The following is a 13,569-nucleotide window of genomic DNA, read 5'->3' on the forward strand; positions in this document are numbered from 1 at the left end:
CAAATCTTGTCATATTCTCTCAGAATCTCTCACCTAAATGAGTCCAGGCTTAAAGCTGATCATTGAGGGGAAAGTTGGCAAGAAGTAAATCCCACCAATCAAAACAGAAGTAAACAAAAAGGTGCTGATGGGTGACTGATGATTAAAGCTCTACATCTAAGTTTGCTTTAAACGTAATTACAGACCGTGTCACATCTTAAATAATGTCTTTAGCTTTGGAACGCTTCTGGTGTTATATCCCATCTGCCCTAACGTTCAACATGTTCGAGATGCTTTTTTGCTCACCACAGTGGGAAAGAGTGTTTGCTATCATAGCTTTCCTGTCACAGCCATAACATTATGAGCAGTGAGTGGTAAAGTGAATAAGACTGATGATCTCCTCATCATGGCACCTGTTAGTGGGTGGGATATATTAGGCAGCAATTGAACATTTTGTCCTCAAAGTTGATGTGTTAGAAGCAGGAAAAATGGACAAGCGTAAGGATTTGAGTTTGATGAAGGGCCAAATTGTGATGGCGGATAGACGACTGGATCAGATCATCTCCAAAACTGCAGCTCTTGTGGGGTGTTCCCGGTCTGCAGTGGTCAGTATCTATCAAAAGTGGTCCAAGGAAGGAACAGTGGTGAATCAGCGACAGGGTCATGTGCGGTCAAGGCTCACTGATGCATGTGGGAAGCGATGGCTGATCCAACAGACGAGCTACTGTTGCTCAAATTCCTGAAGAAGTTAATGCTGGCTCTGATAGAAAGGTGTCAGAATACACAGTGCATCACAGTTTGTTGCGTATGTGGCTGCAAAGCCACAGACAAGTCAGGGTGCCCATGCTGACCCCTGTGCACGGCTGAAAGCACTAACAATGGGCACATGAACATCAGAAATGGACCATGGAGCAATGGAAGAAGGTGTCCTGGTCTGATGAATTACGTTTTCTTTTACATCACGTGGATGGTTGGGTGCATGTGCCTCGCTTACCTGGGGACAACATGGCACCAGGATGCACTATTGGAAGAAGGCAAGCCGGCAGAGGCAGTATCATGCTTTGGGCAATGTTCTGCTGGGAAACCAGGGGTCCTGCATCCATGTGGATGTTCCTGACACGTACCACCTACCTAAGCATTGTTTCAGACCATGTAGACCCTTTCATAGAAACGGTATTCCCTGATGGCTGTGGCCTCTTTCAGCAGTATAATGCGCCACAAAGCAAAAATGTTTCAGGAATCCCTACATCGCAACTTACAGGACTTAAAGGATCTGATGCTGACATCTTGGTGCCAGATACCACAGCACACCTTCAGGGATCTAGTGGAGTCCGTGCCTCGATGGGTCAGGGCTGTTTTGACAGCAAGAGGGGGACCAACACTATATTAGGCAGGTGGTCATAATGTTATGCCTGATCGGTGTATGTATATTAATCTATATGTTCATGTATAGTGTTAATACATTATTAATATTCGACCAATTAAACTATAGCATTTGGTCTACGTCACATGGCACGCCTTATATGGTATTTCCTTATGGTAATATAGTGTAAACAAATAATTTACTCACTAAACTCTAACCAGTTTAGACTTAAATATGTGATTTACGCATTTGACATGTTTCAGTGAATTATTAACGCGGTTGCGTTCGACAACACTGCGCTAATCCGTCTTTAGAGTTATAAATATAACGAGATATAAATACATCAGGAGCCGTTACTAAATTTTTTCTCGGAAATCTCGCGAGAAAACGCGGTGTTTGGAGACTTGCGAGACGGTATAAAATACGCTGCGTTTATGTTCGGTTACGATTTGAAAGTTTTCTGTCTCCTTCCGCTCCTCTTCCTTCTTTCTCTCTCTTATTTCGCCATGTCTTCAAAATATACATCTGTAGATTTCGAAATTTTCGGCAATGTTCAGGGTATGTAGTGTGCGAATGTGTGTGTGTGAGAGAGATGCGCAGACAAGATATCCCACAATCCTCTGCGCTCTGCTACAGTTAGGCTATAGAAACGACAAGTAAATGCAAACAGGAGGGATGTTATGAAGTGTGTAAAAACGAGCTAAACACATAAAAATATTAATACATAATGATGCATAAAGAACTGGCATTGGTTATATGCTCTGTTATGTTTAAAATGAAGACTTGTTCTCTCGTAATGTTTTAAAATATAAACATGCATTAACGCAAATGACCACCAGGCGGCAGCAAATACGGCCTGTATCTGTTATTAGCGTTGTAACGCCCTGAGCTTTTAATATAAATAAATAAATAAATATTTATGTATTAAATAAATAATACTTTTTAAATGAAAATTTATACCCAGATTAAACATTATATTAAGCCTAATTGTTTTTAAGGTATTATATTGTGTGTTTTAGCCTCTCGCCTTAAAAAAAGGCTTTATGTAATTCTTTATGTGAATTATACCAAGAATTAATTACTGATGCATTTATGTAAAACCTTTATTTATTTATTTTACTAAAACAAAGTTTTTGCTTTCATTTCAGGCGTGTGCTTCAGAATGGTAAGGAACACATTCCTCTTACAAAAGACTAAAAGGAAAAAAACAATCAACAATGCAGTTGTGTGCTGAAGCGAAGGCACAGTTTCCGTCCTGAAGTTGATTGTTTTTCTGTAACAGCGCTTGTCGAAGTGGTTTGTTCCTCTTATACCACAGCAAATTAGTACAATTTATGGATTAAATAGTAAAATGACATGTTGTACTTTTTTTTATCCATTTATATTTATTTTTAATGTTGTGTCAAGTCTTCCAAACAAGTGACTTACAGTTATAGCTGCTATATACTTAGATAGAACTGAGGGCATGAAGCCTTTATTATCGCCACACATACATTACAGCACAGTGGAATTCTTTTCTTTGCATACCCCAGCTGAGGACGTTGGGGTCAGAGCGCAGGGGCAGCTATGATACAGCGCCCCCTGGAGCAGAGAGGGTTAAGGGCCTTGCTCAATTGCCCAACAGTGGAGCTTGGTGGTATTGGGGCTTGAACCCTGATCAACAACCCAGAACCTTTACCAATTGAGCCACCACTGCACCACAGTCAACAGGAGGAAAGTTAATAATACAAAAAAACCCACCACAGCTTTACTGAATATCCAGAAAGTGAAAAATCTGTGATGAAGACTTTCCTATGACATTTCATTATTAATGATGAGACATTTGTTTTGTTTAATCGCAGGACTTTTTGTCTGATAAACAAAACCTGTAGGAATGAGCTGTTATTGTGGAAACATTATGGTACATGAATGTAAACCTTTTGCAGTTGAGAATGTTTGAGCTTCTGTTATAGAAAATGAATCCACACTTTCTGACCAATCAGAATTGAGATTTTAGCAGCGCTGTGGTTTATATACAGTGTTATAATCACATGGATGTTGATCAAAATCTAAAGATCGGGCATTACATAATCCTTTCTCGTGAAAGTGTGTGTAAGTGTACATGTCTGTGTGGTCATGTGACTGTGCAGTACACAGAGGATCAGGCGAAAAAGCTCGGTGTGAACGGCTGGGTGAAGAACACCAGGCAGGGCACCGTCATCGGTCAGGTGCAGGGGCCTCCGGACAAAGTCACCGAGATGTGAGTACCACGATTTCTTCATGATCCACACACCAGGTCCAAATGTACCATCGAGTGCAGAAGTTTGCATACCCCTGGGCTTCTGAGTGAATAAAATGACTCATTTTAAAATTTTATTTTAATTAATTAATTAATTTATTTGTTTGTTTGTTTAATTTTATTTAAAAAGATCAAGGATTAAGGAAGGCTTATTGTCTTTCCAGAACTGGTAAATAAAAGGGAACAAAAATAATTACTGAGGTCCCCAGTGATAGCAGCCAAAATAATAAACAGCTTAGAAAAATGTCTATAAATATTAAACTATATAATACTGTAAAAAAAAAAAAGTAAAAAAATATAAATAAAATATAAAATTTAAATAAAATATTCTAGACACTTAAATGTCCAGTTTTCTGTCAAGTATATTTAAATATTTCAACCTATAAGCCTCAATTTAAAAAAAAAATAATCCCGAGCCACACGGATGAGCTTGAATCACTCAGCACTACCTTCTTCAACCAGCAGGAGGTGCACCTCACCCGATCTCTGCGCCATAGAAACCTCTAGAATACAGTAGTTGTTTTTTTTTCTTTGAGCCTTCATGGATCACATCCTGGATCACAGAATATTAACTACACCTCCATCTAAATCCCTGGGAGGGGAAACGAGCATTTGTGTATCACGCTTTCCCATCCAGCATGCTCTATTATAGAGCATCGATTTAACTAACGGTTTTAATTTAAAAAGCCTTTGTGGCCAGGAAGTGATGTAATTTGTCCTGATGCAAATTTTAGAATCCTTCCATTGAAGTATGTAAGAGCTTAAATAAATAAATAAATAAATAAAAACCTACGTTTGTGAGCCTCATAGGACCAGACATGGGGAAAGGCGAGGAGAGATGATGTCATAACATGAGCCTGGGGCGACTCACAGGGCTGGGGTGTGTATGACATCACAGTTTCTCTAATGTAAACCAGACATGAGAGAGTGAGAGAGAAATAAATAAAGAGAGAGAGAAAGAGAAACCCACCCAGTCCCTAGTGGTTGTGTATGAAGAAAAGAGGATGTTGTGTGTGTGTGTGTGTGTGTGTGTGCACTGATTTGTGCATATCACCAGAAACAAATATAGCCGTAATATCTAATGGAATAGGCGTGTTCTCTAGTTAATGGTTTGTTGTCCTTACGTTTAATATATGAATATCAGAGTTTCATCTCAATCATGAGTGCAGGAAAAAGTGCATTTTTAGGGTTTAATCTCGAGTGACTCTTCACTTCAGTTGCGCAAATGACCACATGAACAAACTGTCTCAGGATGACAAAATATATGCCTAAATGCAAATGGGAAAAAGATAAGAAAATAAAAAATGTAATCATCATAATAATAATAATAATTAAAACAATGCAATAATAAAGATAAATAAAAACAATAATAAACAATTACAAAAATAATAAATATAAATAATTTATTATTAGTAGTAGTAGTAATAATAATAATAATAATTGTTTATTAATATTTATTATTGTTTTTTTCCCTTTATATTTTATATAATTTCTAAACAATTGCCCCATTGCAGTGTTATTAGAGATTTTTTGGGGCAATTTTTTTTTCATTAGAGTCTAAAATCAGAGAGAGAGAGAGAGAGAAACAGAGGCAGACAGAGAGATAGAGACACAGAGAAACAGACAGAGAGATAGACAGAGGGCATGAGAGAGAGATAGAGACAGAAAGAGAGAAACAGACAGAGAGATAGAGACAGAGAGAAACAGAGAGAGAGACAGACAGAGAGAAACAAAGAGAGAGAGAGACAGAGAGAAACAGGCAGACAGTGAGATAGAGACACAGAGAAACAGACAGAGAGAGAGATAGAGACAGAGAGAGAGAAACAGACAGAGAGACAGAGAACATGAGAGAGAGAGAGACAGAGAGCATGAGAGAGAAATAGAGACAGAGAGAGAGACAGAGAGCATGAGAGAGAGATAGAGACAGAGAGAGAGAAACAGACAGAGAGATAGAGACAGAGAACATGAGAGAGAGAAACAGACAGAGAGAGAGACAGAGAGCATGAGAGAGAGAGAGAGAGAATTTGCCTCAATCCAGTGCTGACCACTCACTAAAAAGCTTTTCTCCGTCATCCCGCTCTCTCTCTCTCCTCGTCTTTATTCCGGCTCTCGAACCGGACATGAGAGAGACCAGAAATGCGTTTGCTCATTAAATATTTAACCAGACAGAGACAGCTGTTCAGTTCCACAATCCTTTAATATGCCTCACTCTCCCCTCCTTTCTTCTCGTCTTCCTTTTACTGTTTGCTTCTCAGTAAAGACACGGAGTGGCAACAATATCATCCCTCAGTGCTTCTAGTCGTGATATTTAGGTTAAGGGTTAAAGACGGGTATGAAAAATGCAGACAGAAGAGCAGACGGTGATGAAAGCACCAGTTTCATACTCGATCCTGATTGTTCAGAAGATTGGATTGAAATCGCATGTGTACATGTGTACTTTAAACACTTTAGACTCTCCGCTCTCAGCACTTTGTCTTTTCCTGGATAAATGCATAAATGATCTTATTATTTTCCTGTACCTGCACATCCTGAAAATGTTCCCCCCACCGCCTTTTGTTTCTTGTGTTTAATTTGGCATATTCATTCAGGCTTTCTTTCACTTTGTCTTACAGCAATCTGTTCGTTTATGGTGTGTGTGTGTGTGTGTGTCCTTCAGTTGACTCTGAAGGAAGACTGCAGCATTGAGAGCAGTTGTCCCAGCAGACCCTCATCTCACACACACACACATGCTTAAAAAAGACACACACACACACAACTATAAAAAAAGACGTCTCAGTGAAATACACCCCGAATTTCAGCGAGACATCTTCATGACACGACACGACTTTCCACAAAAATACTTTATTACTCAGCGACACACCAAGGGCATCATGCCCGTTTAGCGTCATCGTCGCCGACTGCTGCAATATATGCTTTAGTTTTCACCACGTGGGAAACCAAACACTGCGTCCGAGCCCGTGTGGGATCGGTGATTTCTTCTAAACAGTGTTGTTTGGTGGCTAATCATCCAGCTGGAGGAAATTCCTTCCTATCAGCGTACTTCAATGTTATCAGACTTCCGCAACAGCAAGGCAAGGACAAGACTTCTTTCCTTTACAGCACAATAAACACACACACACATAGGCACTAAAGAGGAAGAGTTTGTTCATAATGTGAAAGTAATGGAAAGTCCTAGGTGGTCGGTAGTTAAAACCTAGTGCGTGGACGCTGTGAAAACAAACACCAGTGCCAATCAGAGGTCAGCCAAGCGTCACTCGTAGCTCATAGATCTTAGCTCGACTTTGTGCGTTTATTCCTCCAGTGCACGCAAACGCGACAATAAATCATACATCTGTGTAAAACTCTTTCTCAGGGCTGGGTTTCCTGTTTTCATCGAACTCCACCTAATCAGTGAGGTAATACTGCAGACAGAACTCGAAGTCCAAGCCTACAAAGTCAAATAAATTGTAATAAAAACAAAAACGCTGTTAGAAACTCGGATAATGAAGCGAACAGCAAGTACAGCAGCAGGGTTGAATAGCGCTGACTCGATACTAATCATGTAGTGATCAAGCACACAAACAATAATTATACGTAACACAAAGGCCAACAAAGCTTACAGAAAGAAATGTGTTAGCCACAGTGGACAAAAATGGCACTTTGTTTGTTTGTTTGTTTGTTTGATTGATTGATTGATTGATTGACAGATTCAAATTACCAACAAAACATCAGTGATTATACAGACCACACCCTGGATAATAGTTTTATATTTGATGATATTTGTATTATTTTTTGTCAGACATATTTTTATGCTTTAATATTCCTATTTAATAAATTACTGTAATGTATAATATAGAATTTTATATTTTTACAATTAATTAATTTAATTACAATTTTAGTTTAAACATCATATACACAATGCATACTGTAATAATAGTAGGATATTTGTATTATTTTTGTGGTATTCTATTAAAAGGATTCCTTCAGTAATGACAGTAACAAAATGCCTTGTCGTTTTTTATTATTGTTTTTTTTTAAATAAGTTATAACAGTAATAAAATAATTTTATTACCTTGGCATTTTTTAATTATTTTTTTAATTAGTAATAACACTAACAATAAATTTTATTAACTTATCATTTTTAATAAATTGTATTTTTACAGTACAATTTATTACCTTGTCATATTTGTATTCTTTTTTTTCTTAGTAATAACATAGCAAAATATTTTTATTACCTTGTCATGTTTATTACATTTTTATTAGTAATAACAGTAACAATTTTTATTGCTTTTATTTTCATTTTTCATTATTTTTTATTAGTAAAAACAGTAATGAAATGTTTTTATTACCTTGTAATTTAAAAAATTATTTTTATTAGTAATAACAGTAACAATTTATTTTATTACCATGTAATTTTAATACATTTTTATTATTAATTACAGTACCATTTTTTACAGTATACATTTTTTTAAATTAAATCTATTATTAATAACAGTAACAAAATGTTACTATTAACTTTTAGTTTTTTATTTTTATTAGTATTAACATAGCAAAAAAAAAATTACCTTGTCATTTTTATTACATTTTTATTAGTAATAACAGTAGCAAAATGTTTTTATTACCTTGCCATTTTAAAATGATTTTCTATTAGTAATAACAGTAACTAAATATATTTTTACCTTGTCATTTTTATTAGTTTTTTATCATTTATAATACCCACAAAATGTTTTTATTATCATGTCATTTTTTATTATATTTTTTATTAGTAATAACAGTAAGAAAATCTTTCTTATTACCTTGTCATTATTATTCATTTTTTATTATTTATAATACTAACAAAATGTTTTTATTGTCATATCATTTTTAAAATATTTTTTTATTAGTAATAACAGTAACAAAATGTTTTTTATCACTTTGTCATTTATTTATTAATTTTTTAAATAAGTAATAACACTAACAAAATGCATTTTACTGCAGGGTTTTGTTTGTTTGTTTCAGTTTTGTTCCTGAATTTAAAAAATTAAAATGTTTTACTTTTTATCTATTTATTGTTATTGATATCTGCTATATATAGTTGTTCCTTCACCAGGATGTATTTTTTTCTTCTTCCTGAAGTTCATAAGACAAAAAAAAACAGAGCTTTACTGAATATCTGGAGAGTGTAAGCTCCGCTGTCCTGAAGACTTTCCCATGGTGGAAAACCGACAGTTACAAAGCACTGATGCAACAAATAAACATCTCCTTATCACTGATTAGACATTTGTTTGGTTTAATAACAAGACTTTTTTTCTGTCCAGATTTTCCAGGATTTTCCTTCAGTTAAAACTTTGCTCATCATCATATGTAAGGATTCAAGGTGTGTCATTATAGGAAAATAATCAGCTGTTATAATCAGTGATGGTGTGATGTGACCCGAATGGAACCGGAGACGGCTGCTATTATTTTTCATAATAATAATAACAAACATGTTTTATTCCTCTTATACCACAGCAAGTTTCTAATCATTATAATTTGAACAAGATACTTACATTATTATACATACTTTTTATTCGTAGTTCTGTTTAATAAGCTGGTTTCTGTGATTATTGATGTTACAGTAGGAAGGATTGGTGGATGGATAGACGGGTGGATGAACGGATGGACGGACGGACGGATGGGTGGGTGGATGGACAGATGGATGAATGGGTGGACGGATGGATGGACGGACGGATGATTGAGTGGGCAGACGGATGGGTGGATGGATAGATGCTGAAATTTCATTCAGTACAATACTAAAGAAACAATCATATCCATGGCGACCTATTTATCGACCATATTAGGTAAACAGAACAAAGTAAACAAACAAATCAGGTGTTTTTTTAATGTGTATTGATACCATCCTGACTTTCTCCTGCCTTCTGTCTGAGTGTAACTCGACTTCCCAGTAGCATTGTAATCTGAGTCAATCAGATGCAGTCTCTCTCTCTCTCTCTCACACACACACACATACACACACGCGCGTGCACACACACACACACACACACATAGAGCCAATGAGAGGCTGCCTCTATGGCCCACCATGCAGGATAATGCATTTACAGGTCCTCAGAGGAATAACTGCATGAGCTATTCTGTCTCTCAGTGCAGAGAGAGAGAGAGAGAGAGAGATGCTTTCATGTGTAATCTGATTTCTCAGACTCCTCTGATGCTCTTACTGATTTCGTTGATGTTGTAAGCTTTACCTCACATGCTGTTCTGCTTTGGATCTTGACAAAATGCCATTGGGTGCAAAAGTTTGTGCCCACGCCCCCTTATATAGTTATTATAATGTTAATTTTCCTCACTGTTCCACCCCTACAGTGTACAAAGCCCTTTAATACAATTAATCTGTGTGTGTGTTTGTTTGTAGGAAGCACTGGCTGAGGAACATCGGCAGTCCCAGCTCTCGTATCGACCGTGCCGAGTTCACTAACGAGAGGGACATTTCCAAACTGGAGATTCGCGGATTCGGTACTCGTTATTAAATTCCGCCTCCCCGACGACGGCTCCTTAACCTTTTCAGAGAGCATCCGTGAAGAATTCAGTCATACCGTCCTCCCTGCTGAGTCACCTTCATTACCAGGCAGTTTTACTCCACATACTTTAACCCTAAGTCAACAAAGCATTTAACCAAAGCCTTATCTACTGTGTTATAAATCCATTTATATATTTATTAATGCAAAGATTTACAAACTCTTTCATTGTTTATTCTGAGTTTGTGACTTCTCCAAAATTGTGTTACAGTACAGAAATGCCAATTGATTGTTTGCCTTTTAACAAACCTCTCAGAAATAAATTATTTTTCTGAAACCCACGTTCTCAGCCACGACGTTCTCCTTTCCACATGTTTTATCGTTTTGATGGTTAAACTGAATTAAGCAACAGATTTTGTTCAAAGTTATAGACACCAGGATTTACAGTAAAACCCATCAGGCGTCACTGACCACTAGAAAACAACCAGAAATGATGCAAAACAGCCAAGAAAGTGAGGGAGGAAGCAGACAAAATGAAAGAAAACAGCTACAAATGATAAGAAACATCCAAAAATGAAGGGCAGCAAAAATGAGAAGTTAAAAAACAGCCAAAAATAACAAATTAAAAGCAAAGGAAAAAATAGCCAGAAAAACAGAAAAATGGTGAAAAAGCAGACAAGTTTGTACGTTTGTATTTGTGCTACTTTCTAAAAGTAGCCTTGGCATCACGGAGTATGAGTAATCTGCATATGAAGTATGGATAATCTGCATATAAATACATGAAGGCCTTAATAAAAATACATTATTGTAAATATCATATAGATATACTTAATCTAATATATATTGTATTGGTGCAGCACGGTGGCTTAGTGGTTAGCCCTGTTGCCTCACAGCAAAAAGGGCCTTGGTTTGAATCCCAGGTTCGAACAGGCAGGGCCTTTCTGTGTGGAGTTTGCATGTTCTCCCCGTGCCTGTGTGGTTTCCTCCCACAGTCCATAGGAGTGTGTGTGGTTGTCTGTCTATATGTGATTTTGAAATGCTTTATCCATAGTAGAGAATCAAAAAATTTTGTTCAGTTCAGGGAAATATGTAGTATTAAGTATTAAAAGTATAGTATAGTATAGTATAGTATAGTATAGTATAGTATAGTATAGTATAGTATAGTATAGTATAGTACAAAATATCATAATGTGACCGCATGAAGAGTTTCTCCAGGCTGCCGCACATACAAGGTACGATGAAGACACTATAGCATGAGCCATGCCCTTTCCTTTTTATCCGATTACAGATTACCGCAAATCGTCTGATTAATACCTTTGCATCCAGTGCAAATTAGAGCCAGCTGTATCTCTGGTCAAATCCTTTGTGCTGTACTGTATATCATGCACATTCTGGCTTTGCTAAAAGCATCACAGCACTGAGATGATTGTTAAAATGGTTCTATGGAAGCTTCACATTGATCTCTCTCTCTCTCTCTCTCTCTCTCTTTCTCCCAGCTATTTGCAATTTTATGATGCTTTTAGGAAACTGGGCCCAGATCTCTTTCAGATCATCTTTCAGTTAAAAGAAAAAGAAAACAAAAATCCACCAATCATGAGCCTTCTTTGCTCCGTTGCCATGGTACATCTAACCTGCCTCTTCTGTTGCACTATAATGCACTGTAAATCATCTCAAGGCATTTTCGCATGAGCAGCCTCAATGCAGACCAGCACAGTCACCTTTACCACAGTGGAAACTCACACATGCAATCTTCTCAGGGCCTTGCTTTTTTTTTTTTTTGCTCCCAGCATGCTCTTCTGCTGCAAATCTGCACCCAGGACGGTTGCAATCCTCTTAGCTGACAGCGCCGAGATTAGGACAGAGGCTTATCCTGGCCATGAGATGACAGGGAAAGAGAGCTTCCAGTTTTTATTTTCACAGATCCAGGACCTATCCACTGGAGTGACACAAACACAAACCCGGTCCCAGATCAGGATGTGAAGTAGCAGAGACGCCCCACTGGAATGTGCCTCGCTCTTCATGTTTTCAAGTGCTCTTTATCTGTTGTTCAAATTCTATTAGCTGAAAAGTGCAGTTAGTCCTAGCGCTGCTGCTCCTTTTTTATGGATGTGAAAATGAAAATGGTCTAATGGAGATAGCAATAGATGTAAAACTACATTTTTATTAAAGCTTGGAGCAGGATCTTTAGGATGAAAACCAACACTACAAACACATGTTTTGTTTTTACCACAAAACCCTCCAGGAAAGTGTAAAGTAACCAGAATTACATTTAGGTGATGGAAAAGAAATTCCATAAGATCAGTTTTTCTCTTGCCTGTCTCATTGGTGACCTTTATTGGCCTGCATATCAGATTTATTATAGTTTAAATGCCTGCTTGGTAAACTTTGTAAAAACATTTTCTAAGAAGATATTATAGTAAATCCTAAGTGTCATTTTTGCTGTAATGGATACCTTAGAGCCAGATGATGGGAACAGTAGCTTCATGACCTCTTAGCAAGAAGATTTTTTACTAGGGTTTAACACTGACCTGCTTCCCCTAATCCCCAAACCTGTTAACACTATCATAACTAGCACACACTAGAACTGTGCACGAATATTTTTATTGTGTTCTGTATTTTTTTTGGATCCATCGAAAGGATCCAGACGATTTGCTCCACCCCTACCCCCGAATTGTCACCACCATTCACACCAGCCCCAGGCCACATGTTCCCTTATCTAATCAATGTTCTCTTCCATCATATTGTTCTTTTCTGTCACTGATCACACAGATTAGGTGAAAGTAGTTGTGATTAAATGATGTCTGCTAATAGCTGAACGATGCGTTCCCTGTATCATTTCCACTCAAATGCCCTTAATGAGCTCTAATCGAGTTACATGTCAGCTTGGAAAAAAAATTTCAGGAAAGCAAATCAGATCAAAACAGACGGCAAACTGGGTCGTTTTCAGATTTACAATAACCTCCAGCAGTTGTTTTCAAACTCATTTCCAGTAGGCAAGCCAGTGAAACTGGTGTGTGACTAAAGCAAAACAGAATCACTGCATACAACATGCATAAATCATTCACCTGGAATTATATTAATGCTAAAACACTTGTTTTATTTATGTCTTAGCTTTCACATATCTTAATATTTTTCTTCTAGTTGTTTCAGAGACAGCCCTGTATACCTGTAACTAGTGATGTGTCGACTCGCTGACGGGTCGACTCTTTGAACGGATTTATTTATTTATTTATTGCTAAAGTTTTCGACTGACCGTTTCATAAAACAATTTAATCAGACTATGAAAAAAAAATCATGATTAAAATATCCCAAACATTGCATGATTTAGGAAAAATTTTAATGGAGCCGAAAGAGTCGAGTCTCTTCGGTGAGCTGAGTCAAATGCCCAAATGACTCACTAAGAAGATTCGAATTAATATTATAGCGTTTCTTTCCGTGCAAACAAAATAATGTCTTTTAGAAGCTATTATCCTTTTCTT

General features: G+C 37.1%; 1 protein-coding gene across 1 annotated transcript; it reads left to right on the plus strand.

The window, feature by feature from the left end:
• The first annotated feature begins 1,736 nt into the window (after window positions 1-1,736).
• Window positions 1,737-10,418, plus strand: acyp2 (acylphosphatase 2, muscle type). The gene is made up of 4 exons (XM_058400484.1): window positions 1,737-1,900; window positions 2,491-2,507; window positions 3,472-3,581; window positions 9,988-10,418. Exons 1-4 carry the CDS (start codon window positions 1,777-1,779, stop codon window positions 10,100-10,102), a joined length of 366 nt encoding a protein of 121 aa, XP_058256467.1. The 5' UTR covers window positions 1,737-1,776; the 3' UTR covers window positions 10,103-10,418.
• Window positions 10,419-13,569: the final 3,151 nt, after the last annotated feature.

This window comes from Hemibagrus wyckioides, linkage group LG10 (assembly GCF_019097595.1).
Source record: "Hemibagrus wyckioides isolate EC202008001 linkage group LG10, SWU_Hwy_1.0, whole genome shotgun sequence".
NCBI lineage: Eukaryota > Metazoa > Chordata > Actinopteri > Siluriformes > Bagridae > Hemibagrus > Hemibagrus wyckioides.

What these genes read in the sequence shown, in the direction of transcription:
- acyp2 (XM_058400484.1), top strand. Translation starts at nt 1,777, where the DNA reads ATGTTCGGTTACGATTTGAAAGTTTTCTGTCTCCTTCCGCTCCTCTTC. An exon ending in CCGGACAAAGTCACCGAGAT is followed by an intron (nt 3,582 to 9,987) that starts GTGAGTACCACG and finishes GTTTGTTTGTAG; the next exon opens with GAAGCACTGGCTGAGGAACA.